Source organism: Dendrobium catenatum, unplaced genomic scaffold, assembly GCF_001605985.2.
Source record: "Dendrobium catenatum unplaced genomic scaffold, ASM160598v2 fragScaff_scaffold_124, whole genome shotgun sequence".
NCBI classification, from domain to species: Eukaryota; Viridiplantae; Streptophyta; class Magnoliopsida; order Asparagales; family Orchidaceae; genus Dendrobium; species Dendrobium catenatum.
The window spans coordinates 843147-855704 of record NW_021318586.1 but is presented as its reverse complement, the minus strand read 5'-3'; the positions used below and the strand labels follow the sequence as shown (position 1 = coordinate 855704).

The 12558-nt window shown below is 36.4% G+C and overlaps 1 protein-coding gene across 1 annotated transcript in view; it reads left to right on the top strand.

The window, feature by feature from the left end:
- The window catches only part of LOC110098611, a 99033-nt gene that overhangs the window by 17202 nt on the left and 69273 nt on the right, over positions 1 to 12558 (top strand). Inside the window, exons 8-9 of the mRNA XM_028698330.1 lie at positions 10075 to 10512; positions 10593 to 10907. Of these exons, the coding sequence (XP_028554163.1) occupies positions 10075 to 10512; positions 10593 to 10907 (753 nt within the window). The remainder of the gene's footprint in view (positions 1 to 10074; positions 10513 to 10592; positions 10908 to 12558) is intronic.

Genomic DNA, 12558 nt, shown 5'->3' with positions numbered 1-12558 from the left:
TCGTCGTCTCGATTCGCGCGCACAAAATTTAATTTTTTCGCCGACCTGCGACCCCCACAAATATGAGTGTTGATCTTAGCTGTTTCCGTTGCTCCGGACGCATCGGCGCTGTCTGTTTCGAGCTCTTTTGCTTTTGAAACCCAGCTTGCGCGGTCGACTCGATCCGACACTAGTATTAGGGTCAACATTGAGTTCCCCTCTCTTGCCTATATATTAGTGATTTATTTTGAGGAAAAAAAAGAGGTGAAAAATGAGAAATTTTGGAATGGAAAAACTGAAGGTTTTTCTTGGAAAAGCTTGAGAGCTTTGTCCACTTCTTATTCTTCTACTCTTTAAGAAAGCCTGCGAGCTTGTCTCCCTTCCGTGTCGACTTTTAATCTCTTTTGTCTCTCCACAAGTTCCTTTTCACATGTATCCTTCTTCTGAAAGCAACAAATGGAATGCAACTTTAGGTGTTTTTATTTTGTGATTGTGTGAAGTTTGTAAGCGTCGATTGTAAGCCTTTTTATGACATTAAAGTTGTATTTTGTCTATTTCTTGTAATTTCTTTATCCTAGTAAGGTCATATCTTTTTAACAAAAAAATTAGGGGTCTCCTAATTTTATTGCTTACTTTTGCGTGCATCAAATTTGGTATCAGAGCAAGTTCTTATCCCGGTTTGTCAAGTGAGTCTTGGTGAGTCATAGTAGTTATCGTGTAAGTTTGTGGTGTCAAGTAATTTAAGTTTTGTTGAGTCTTTTAGAAAAATAGAAAAAGACAAAAAGATTGATTCAGTCGAAGGTGGAAGCAAGCCAGAAGATCGAGAAGTCCAAATTCCATTGGATAGATGGGTTCCAATGGAAGGAAGTTCAACAGATCCGCTTTAAAACGAATTGTACAAACTTCAATATCACATGTTCTTATGTGATGAAAAATACGAGAAAAGGAAGAAATATCTTCAAGAACAATACGAGAAAGAGCAAGAAGAAATCCTGAAGAAATTCGAGGCAAAAATTCAAGAGTTAGATGCACTCCCACCATCTCCTCGAATCAAATCAAAAGATAACTCATCGAGAGATGAGTTTTTCAAGTAGGGGAGTTGATGTAGGCAGGGAGGGGGGAGGGGTAAAACCAAATCCTAAATTTTGGGTTTTGACTTCTCTTGGACTTGCTAGCTCATTAATTCTTTGAGTTGAAATTTAGCTCATTATGAGCTGTTTTTAGTTCATTTATTGAACTAAAAAGGTAGCTCTTTATTATATGGACTTTGCCTCTTCTTCTCTCCTTTGTCTATTTGTTTTCTTGTGCTGGTTGTTTTCCCATGCCTTGTCCCTTGGTTTCCCGTAGCTGGCTGTTGGTTTCCTGTGCTGGGTGGTTTTCCCGTGCCTTGTCCCTTTGGTTCCCGTGGCTGGCTGTTGGTTTCCTGTGCTGGGTGGTTTTCCCGTGCCTTTGCCCCTTTGGTTCTTGCGGCTGGCTCCTCGGTTCCGTGCTGGGCTCCTCGGTTCTGTGGTTTTCTGCTTGGAACCCGTGGGTTTCCTTCTCTGTTTTGCTGCGCTGTTTGGGAATTGTTATTGTGGCTGTTGGCCTTTCATTTCCCTATATCTTATTGGCCTATTTGGTGATGCTATGGTTGTTGAGTTCCCCTCTCTTGCCTATATATTAGAGATGTATTTTGAGGAAAAAAAAGAGATGAAAAATGAGATTTTTGGAATGGAAAAACTGAAGGTTTTTCTTGGAAAAGCTTGAGAGCTTTGTCTACTTCTTCTTCTTTTACTCTTTGGAAAAACTGAAGGTTTTTCTTGGAAAAGCTTGAGAGCTTTGTCTACTTCTTCTTCTTTTTCTAATATTCACATATCATCAGGAGACTCAAATCCATCTTAGAAATGAGATAACCTCGCTCGCAGATGCGGAATGAAATATGAAGGGCCTTTTTTTTTTCGAATTTTTTTTGTTTTTCAATGCCCGTGTCCTTTTGAAATTAAATAGTTTTTTTAATTGGATACAAGAAAGTTATTTCCGACACGTATTGGTGCCGTATCAAAGGCGTATCCGTGATGTGAGACAAATAAGTATTGCACAGAAATATTAAAAGATGCACGATGCTTGCTACTTAAGAACACTATTTCGTAAGGCGAGATAAAAGAACTCTCAATCGTCAATTTTATTATGGTAAGCAATTACAAGACTAGAAATTTAGAACAACTTAAGATAGATCTTAAATTATATCAGTAAAAACAAATATGTTGTAATAAAATCCCACGATTAATATTTAGAAAGTTCACGATGAGTTTCCATACTCACTCACACTCAAAGTTCGGTTTACCGGTTGAGGATGAAGCATACGATGAGAGAAATCGCCACTAGGAAGATAGTACCCAAGGTCTTCGTTGATGGAGCGGTAGCCACGGACGGAGAAGGGGTGGATCTCCCAACAAGAAGCCAAGGCGTCTTAGGCTTTTGAAGATTGATCGTATGTGCTAAGCAATAGAGGATGCGCTTGACGTATCTTTCCACCGTCTCGTAGTATTCCCAATCGGGGTCATAGAAAGGAGAGAGAAGAATGTCAATCTCCCCACGATCGTTGTAAGAGAAACCGTGATCAACCTCGGGATCAGCCATTTAACATTGAAGAGGAGGTGAGAGGGCGTCATCTTCTTCTCTTTGGCTTCAAATACTGTGAGCAACCAAAGCTTCCAAGGGAGGTAGCAAGAAGAGGAAGGGGGCGACCAAGGATTTGGAGGAGATTAGGTTAGGATGGGGTTTTGATGAGATTTAATCAAAACCTGAAATTAATTTCAGATTTGAGTAAATTTGGAGGGAAGTTACTTTGAATTTGAATTTCAAATCAATTGTAGTCAATGCAATAAATTAGCATTAATTGTGATTCATCCCAAGCATGGCCGAAGGCATAGAGAGAGAGGGAGGAGGGGTTATGTAGATTTAAACTTCAAATCAATTGTAATTAATGCATTGAATTAGCATTAATTGGGATTTATCCCTAGCATGGCCGACGACATAGAGAGGGAGAGGGGATTTGTTGGGATTTAAAACAATTTCCTAATTGGCCACTTTAATTTAGGGAGAATAATTTCATCCAATCTAATTTGAAATTAAAATTGAATGAAATTCAAGACTTTCCTCATATAGATTTCTTTTTAAGGAAACTAATTGAATTTCAAATGATTTAAAATAGTTTCCCAAATCCTTCAAGCTCTTTAGGAAAGTAATAATGAGGCATTAAATCCTCATTCAAGGGATAGGAAGGAGGTGGCCGACGGTGGGCTTGATCTTGGATGGAGATGGTGGTGGAACCAATGGGGAAGGGATTGGCTTGGTGGAGTGGTGGGCGGTGGCCTCAGGAAGGGGGGATTTCTGGTTGATCTTGGTGTGGGAAAAGGTTGCCGGCGGTGGGAGCTCGGGGAGGTAGCGGGTGGTATGAAGAAAAAGGGGAAACGAGAAAAAAAAGAAGATAAATTGAAAACCATGAGTCGAGGATGCTTCCAACGACTGGTGGGCCTTGCACGCGCTCACCTTGAGCTCTCTCTTCTCTCTAGTGCTCTCACAAGAATAAGATGAAGAAACACAAAATTTTATTCATTAATCATCATCCAATACATAAGACATGACCACTTATATTAGGCCTCACAATGACAGAAAATAAAAGACGAGAATGCCCCTTGGGCTACAATAGTGACGAATTACCCATAAGGGAAAAAACGAAAAAAAGGCTAAAATAAAATAAATAATACATAAAATGCATCAAAAGTAAATATTCTCCATCATGACCATCGATCTCCTGTGTCGCCTCTGATAGACGCATTGAAACCTCTTATTGATGTCCTCATCATTCTCCCCGGTTGGGAGAAAATTTGACTCCGTCGAGTGAGCACTGCGGGCGCTCTCGTATAGCTTTAGCAGATCTGGATCTAGTCTATGTAGCTCCTCTTGATCAATCCATGTGTCCTCTGTCACCAGTTTCCCTTTCCAGCGAACCAAGTACCTTTGGCGCCCACCTTCTTTCGTGGAAATGATTTCATCGTCAAGTATAAATTCAACCTTCTCCGCAATAAGTAAGTAGGGTAGATTGGGTAGTGGAGGTAGGTTGGGGATCTCACTGGGTGGGTTCTCACAAGGTTCATTATGAAGTTGATTAGCAGGGTTAAATTCAGGTCCTTCAAATGCTACTAAATCTTCAACATTAAATGTAGGATTCATATTAAAGCCTTCAGGAAGGTCTAACACATAAGCATTACTGTTTACTTTCGAGATTATGTTAAAGGGGACTGCACTTCTAGCATGTAACTTTTTAACGGCTCATTGGGGGAACCGCTTCGGACGGATCCGTACCATAACAAAATCTCCAACTTCAAATTCTTTAAATCTTTTCTTACGATCAGCATCAATCTTATAGTGAGCATTGCTTCGTTGAATTTTTTTATTTATTTCTTTGTGCAATTCTTGAAGATGAGATGCGAATGCGGATGCAGACTTAGATGTTCTAACCTTAGGACTCATGGGAATCAAATCAATGGGTTGTTTGGGTAGGTATCCGTACACGACTTCAGCAAGACTTAGACCCGTAGTTTGGTTCACAGAATTGTTGTAAGCAAATTCAGCTCTAGGTAGCTTAGAGTCCTAGTCCCAGATATTTTCCCCTACCAAGGTCCTTAGAAGATTTCCTAAACTCCTGTTCACTACTTTGGTTTGACCATCTGTTTGGGGGTGAAAAGCGGTAGAGAATTGCAGTTTGGTCCCCATTTTGTGCCATAACGTCTTCCAAAAGTAACTAGTAAATTTCACATCCCGGTCTTACATAATGGTCTTAGGTAACCCGTGAAGTTTCACAATTTCATCAAAATACAGCTTGACGATTCTAGAGGCATCAAAAGTTTTGGAGCACAGGAGAAAATGGGCCATCTTAGAAAAATGATCTACCACTACACATATCGAATCATGCTTCCTAACGGTTTTGGGTAGTCCTAGAACAAAATCCATGCTAACGTCTTGCCAAGGATGGCTAGGTATAGGGAGGGGTGTGTAAAGGCCGGTGTTTTTCTTCTTTTGTTTGGCTAACTGACAGGTGAATTGGTTTAAATAACTAATTATCTACATTCCCGATGATCGTTGTGTTGAAAGAAATTATCAACTTGAGGGGATCTCATATTTTCATGATGCTTCCTAAATTCTCATAAAAATACGAACATTTAGCCCATGTCTACAAGGTGTCTTTGGACGGAGCAACTCATGGTTACAAAAAAGGCTCCTTTTGTCAGGTTGGGTCAACTACCTCCTCTAACTAAGCAAACTAGGGACCTTGACAGTCCATGAAGACTGAACCGTGGGATCTTGATTGGGCTCGTCTTTACTCCCCCAATCACCAATTTTAACTTTTAAGTATACGATGATAAATTTCAAATCATTAACCTAAATTCAAATATCAAATTCAGACCTTAAAGTTGCTTCTACTATATGTTGGGTCCTCAGTGCCTATTTCATAATTAGCCTTAATCCAAAATTCTCTCTTATTATCTGTAGAGGTAATTAACTATAGAGGCTTGCACCTATAGGAAACCATAACTCAAATCTTAAAGTCCTCGCAAAATGATGGGTGTGAATCTCTTGGTATTGTTTTATCTAATACTCAATCTACCTTCTGAAAATTTACTATGAACTTAAATCCATTATAACTCTCCCTGTCAACAAAAGAAGGCGCTGAGAGGCCGAGGCGTGAATTTTTGAAGCCCACATGATTATAATTAATATTCAATTAGACAAAATTTTTAATGACTATTATTAAATAAAATCCATAGAAGTTTTGTGTGCTACTTGGTTTTCGTGAGCTCCTAAACATTTTTGGCATTAAATTTTTGGTTAATAACAATAAAATAAAATCTAAAATTGAAAATGAGCGAGTGCGACCTTCCTACCTATTAATCGCACCCGTGCCTCAGAACTTGTAAACCTATAGCTTCATACAACACGTGAGGGCGATTCAACCCTCATTTAAAATCCTAGTACTTACCTGTTCTTTTTTATTCAACAACTCTATTGTTTCTCTCCCTAAAAATATCTCGCTCTTCTAAATTAGCAGCTACCATTCATTGCTTTCTCCCAACTCCTCCACAAATCTCCACAAGTTTAGCATGCCCAATTGAGCAATAGCCCTAATTGTGTTGCTTCCTCACTCGCAGAGCACTTCAACATTTACTCCTTCCTTCAGTCAACAAGCTGTCAATGACAATCTTCTTATCCTTATTCTCCTTGAGCAAATCTTGTCGAAGCTTTCCTCTCCTCAACCCTTGATCATTTGCAACCTCACCGAACCATTCATCAATTTACTTACAACCTTCTAATCTTGCTTTGCTGGTGAACTATCAGTTGTTTCTTTGCAATCGCCATCGATCTTCATAGATCTTCTTTAACCTAAACACTAGCAATGACTACAACCACTTCTTTTGATTCACAATCTTATACCCAAATTTTTTATGAGAGCGAGCCGCACATAATTTGCTCGAAACCCAAATTCCTCACGCTCTTTGTTGTCTTTTTTCTTTATCTAAATCTCTTGGCTTCATTGTATCCAACATTCTCTTGTTTTATTGATATTAATTTCTCTTATCTCCATGCCGCTAGTCTCCTACATCACCACACCCCTTGGTGAACCACTTTAGTATTTTCATCGAAACTATATATATATATATATATATATATATATGTTTATTTTTTGAAATTGGAATTATATGTTAATAAAAAGAATACTAGAATTTGGGAAATATAGAATTTTGAGTTGAACTATATTTCATGTTGTCTTATTATTGGGATATTTTGATTTCACTTCATATCTTATGCTTTTTTATGTTTTATATTATTCACTCATTAGTATATAAAAAATTTATCATTTTATGTTTATGCAATTTTTTGATTTTGAGGCTTACGCCTCAAAACGCCTTGAGGCATACGCCTTGCTCACGAATGAAAAATGCCGCAATACTTGAATATGCAATTTTAAACATTGATATATATATATATATACTTAAAATGTGTTTTATAATAATACAGGGAAGTCTAGTGAAACGAAGGTCGACTAACATGACATTGCACGAGGCGGGCTTGATGTGCCCCAATGCTACATAAAATCATCGAGATGATATACCCTTGAAAAATAGACCACACGTGCTTATTCATAACACTAAAATTACAAATAAGCACCCTTCATTTGTGACTCTGGCGAACACAAAAAATGATGAACTACGAGCGCGATGTTGCATGAAATTGTCTAAATGATTTGTGATTATGAAGAGGACTGCATCAATGCGTTCAAACTTCCAAAATACCCAAGAAAGACCTCTCTTGATTGACTCGAGTGACATCGTTCTAAAATGACAAGTTATGAGCTTGATGTTGTGCAAAGTTGCCTGAATTATCTTCGATCACAAAACATATTTCACAGTACCTTCTGAAATGTCTAAATTGCTTGAAAAGGACCATCATATTTTATCACGTGCCCGCATTAGAAAAATGCCAAATTCTAGTTGCCCGTGCGCAACAAGGCAAAATTAGATGCACACGAATGTTGAAAATTTAGCGAGGGAATTGATGAGAATTTAAAGTAGATATTATTCTCTTAAAATATAAATTTATTTGAAAATTTCTTATTTTAATTGTTAGACAGATTAAATAATGTTAAAAAAAGTTTTAAAATATAAAAAATTAAAATTTTTGGGAATCTCTCGATAGAAATGTGTTTTGTCATTTTTATTCTATTTTGATTTATTAAAAAACTATAAATAGAGCCTAAGAGAACTAAATCCTAATAACTTTCAGAAACACACATAAATAATCCAGTCGATGCTTCCCTGCTCGCAAATGCACGACCACCAAGTTGCCTAGCAGCTGACCAACCTGCCTACACCGCAACAACCATGCACGTCCCTTTGCCATATCTACCTACACATCTTGCCAACCAGCCACCAACCACCTCCATGCAACCTTCTTCCCCCTTCAAATCTGGCTAGCTCCTCTCCTTCATTCCATCTATTTTTTCTCCTTTATTCTCTCTCCCTCCCTCTAAACAAAGAGAGATTGAGTTTTCTTTCCAAATCTCGCCACTCTCCACCTATCTCTCTTCTTCACGTAAACCTCCCCCTCAAACTCCATACTTCAATCTCTATTTTCTCTATCTAAATAGAGAGAGAGAAACTAAAAAAATTTTCTCCCCTCTTTATCTCTCTAAATAGAAAGAGAGAAAACTATTTCTTTCATCTTCCCCTCACTTTGCGTCTCTAAACAAAGATAGAACTACCTCTCTTTCACTCTAGAACTCTCCCCAACCTTTTCTCTCTAAAAGAGTGAACACCAGCATCTCCTAAATAGAAAATTCAGCAAAAAAAAGTAAATAAATTTTGATTCTTTGGTTGCGTCTATTCCCTCACTTCTCCCATTAATGAAGACATAGATGATCATGGTGATTAACAAGCTGATGATCTAAAGGAAGAAGCACGAATGATGGTATGTTGGTGGATAGGACGTTTCAAATTCTATTTACTTGTGGGGTTGTAATAAAAAAAAAATCACAATTCTTTAGCTTTCATCATGCTTCATGTAAGGCGATCCAATTGATCTTTTATTCTCGTTTGCTGTTTTCTCATGCTTTTGGATGTTTCAATTGTTCCTTTCATGCTTTATGCATTTGCTGCGTTGTTTTTTTTTTTTTTTATTTGCACCCTAGCAATTCTAGTTAATTATCCTTGCCGTACTCAGATTATTTTCTTATTATAATATTGCTTTTAACAAAAGGCCAGGAAGTAATTAGCATATTCATGATTAAAGGTTATGCAAGATTGACAAGTTATGTTTATTAATTTTGTTATAATAAATTCAATTCTATGTTAAAAAAAAAAAAAATCAAATTATTGGTTATATTTTTATTTAGGTTTTTATAAAGCACTAGCTGGTAATTTTTTATTTTGGCAAAGATTATTTTCTTTGAAGAATATATAATCACTGAACACTTTTAATTCGTACCAAATGGTGGTGTAAAAGTAGTTATAAAATTTCATATGAAATATGTGAACGGATATAGAATTCTGCAACAATTAAGATTCATGTCATAGAAACAAAAATTAGTATGTAATGAATTTGTCAATATCTTAATCACTCATACAAATCAATTACAAAATATTTTAGATGAAAGAATAATAATTGAAATTAAGGTCTTTAATCTTCAAAACGAAACTGTCGCATTGGTCCATTTTTTCCTTTGACTATTAAAAATTGATCAAGTAGAGGTAGACCTAAAAAGACTTGGTTAGAAAATATTAGAAAAGGATTCATGTAGCCGATCCCACGTAGTGAGACAAAGGCTTGATGTTGTTGTTGTTGTATTAAAATTTGATCCTATTTGGTCCCCTGGCCTAAAATAAGCGTTAAAGTTAACATCAAAGTTAAATATGAGGGTATTTTAGATAGTGCGAGCGTATGTGAGATTATATTGTTTATGTTGCTCTAATGTTTCAGCTAATTAGTTATATTAAATACAAAAATTAATATAAAAGTTAACCTATTAAATTATAAGGGTGAATATTTGTAAAAGAACATTGTTTTTTAAGCAAAATCTAAATGAAAGATTATACAAAATCCTAAAACCCTTTTTGCAAAAAAGTAGTCACTAATTATAAAATTCCAAAATCTTTATTATAAAAATGATATCATTGGCTACAAGACTTCAAAACCTTTTTTACAAACTAAGAAAAAGTCCACTTAAGAAATGCGAAGTTTAAATGTTTATACTTAAATGTCCCCTCACATTTTGAAAAGTTGGAGATCCATAAAACATTTTGTTAATTTTGGTATTTTTTCTTATAGAGGGATCAAATTGGATTAAATTTTAATATTCAATTAACTAAATTGGGGTAGTGCAAAGCACTAGGACTAAATGAGGTACTTACAAATAGTTGGGGGACTATTTTGGGGTTTCTCTTGGTCTCTCTTAGACTGGTATATGAAATTCATGACACATTGTGTTCTTCATTGTCTTTGGATTATATAGAAAGTTTTATCGACATTTTGAATAATTTTAACGTTTCCTTGTTACAGGTTAATCTTTTTAGATCAAGTTCTAACCTAACTATCAAAACAAAGCTTCATTCACTAAAAATTGTGGACGAGCTTCAAGGTCAACTTTCTGCACAGCCTCAGTATTTAGCGCAGTCTGTGGTGAAGCAAAAGCCTGTTTCTGGGGTAGATACCGAGGTGCAGAAGTCTTTTTTAGAAGAGGATGATTGTTTTATAGATGCACTGTCGGATTTCATGAGCACTCCTGATCAAACATTTCATAATTCATTATTTACTCTTGATTCCTTCGATCAGTACTCTGGGTGTAGTTTTGATAGTGGTTTGAGTCTCAGGAATGTAAAAGAGAGGAGCGGTGAGGTTTTCTATGAGGCATGGGATACTAATATTTCTGATTTTGTGGTTGTCACATTTGTTTCGAGAAGCCCGGATTCAACTCTCTATGATGGTATTGATACGCAGGTATTGATAATGTAAAACTGCTTACCGAAGACTTTTGTGATGAATATCAAGATCATTCCTTTTATATAATTATTTTGCAGATGAATATCCGGATGTCAGCATTGGAGTTCTTTTGCAACAGACCTACTCTTTTTACTTTGATTGAATTTGGCTTTAGACTCAGTCAGGTTAATTCAGCTGCAGCAATCAATGAAAATAATACAAATAGTGTTGACGCAGAGAGAAAAGAGGAAGATGGTGGTTGTGCTTTGGTTAAAGGTTTGCTTGGGTATGGAAAAGGACGTGTAGTTTTTAATTTGGTGATGGATGTCGATAGTGTATGCATTTTTCTTAACAAGGAAGATGGCTCTCAACTTGCAAAGTTTGTTCAAGAAAGTTTTATTTTGAACTTAAAGGTCTGTACAAGTTTTATTGTTTGCTAAATAATTACAACCTGTACATGTGCTATTTGTGTCTCTTAACTTTCCCGCTCTCCATCTCTTGTCCCTTCCTTTCTCATTCTTCCCCTTAATTTACAGTCTTGATGTAGTAAATACACAGTATTTAATCTTCAAGTATTAACTACTAGGGAAATAGTTGTGCTATAAGTCTCACTTGGCGGATCCAGGTATTGTAAATTCTTGTTGTAACATACAGAAAAGATGAGGATGTTCTATTGAAAATCTTGAGAGTAATTAGATTAATATGCTTTGGTCTTACGGAACATGAGAAAAGAAAGCACTGGAAGAAGGGGATGAAATTTAATATGTGATAATAATTTATTTGCAATTTATTTTGCAAATAATTAAAATCAACACTAAATGTAGCTCTTTGGTAATGAAAAAGAATTAAATCCACAGTGTCGGTATGAAATCTCTAATACTAAAATTTTTGTGATAGGAAAACCGGTTGGCTGAAATTTACATGTTTAGCAATTGTTCAAAGAATTATAATTTACATCAAATGTTGCCGGTTGTTAATAAAGTCATATCAGTGAATAATTCTTTCATTGTAATTTAACTCAGCGGTTGGATTTTTTTGATAGTGTTGGTGATGTTTTAGAGAGATATAGTCCTGTCCTATTTTAATTTTTTGCAATATGCTTTTCATGTCATTATTGTTCAACAAATTTTACGCTAGCAGTCGACTACCTAACGCAACCCTCCACTTTTCTCATCCAGGACTTGGGACCTGTCAACGGCAGTGTTAAAACATTAAAGATATGTATGCAGGAGCTATTAGTTGTGTTCAAACACAAGGTGGTTTGACCAAGTATTTCCCTATTTCGGTTGGGTTACATCAAGGATCAGCCTTAAGCCCATATCTTTTTGCTTTAGTCATGGATGTTCTCACTAGACATTTGCAAGAGGATGTACCTTGGTGTATGCTTTTTACTGATGATATTCTTCTTGTTGATAAGACTAGAGAGGGAGTTAAATGTAAACTTGAATTATGGAGGTCAACCTTAGAGTCTAAAGGTTTTCGCTTGAGTAGATCTAAAACGGAATATATGGAGTGTAACTTTAGTAGTAATAGACCTAGTGAGGGGATTATGACTTTGGGCGATCAAGTCATTAATAAGAGTAAATGTTTTAGATATATTGGATCTATTGTTCAGAGTGATAGTGAAATAGATGGGGATATTATTAGCAGAATTCAAGTTGGATGGTTGAAGTGGAGGAATGCATCGGGCTTGTTATGTGATAGAAATGTACCCCTCAAACTTAAGGGGAAATTCTATAAGATGGTAGTGAGGCCTGCAATGCTTTATAGTGCCGAATGCAGGCCATTAAAAGATAAGCATAATACTAAGTTAAGTGTGGCAGAGATAAGGATGCTCAGGTGGATGAGTGGCTTTACCCTTAGAGATAGGATACGAAATGAGCATATACGTGAAAAGGTTGGAGGAGCTCCAGTAGAAGATAAGATTAGAGAGAGTCGCCTTAGATGGTTTGGTCACATAAAAAGGCGGCCTTCCGATGACCCGGTTAGGAGAGTAGAGGTATTATATTTGACTTGTGTTAAGAAAGGTAGGGGTAGACCTAAAAAGACTTGGTTAGAAAATAT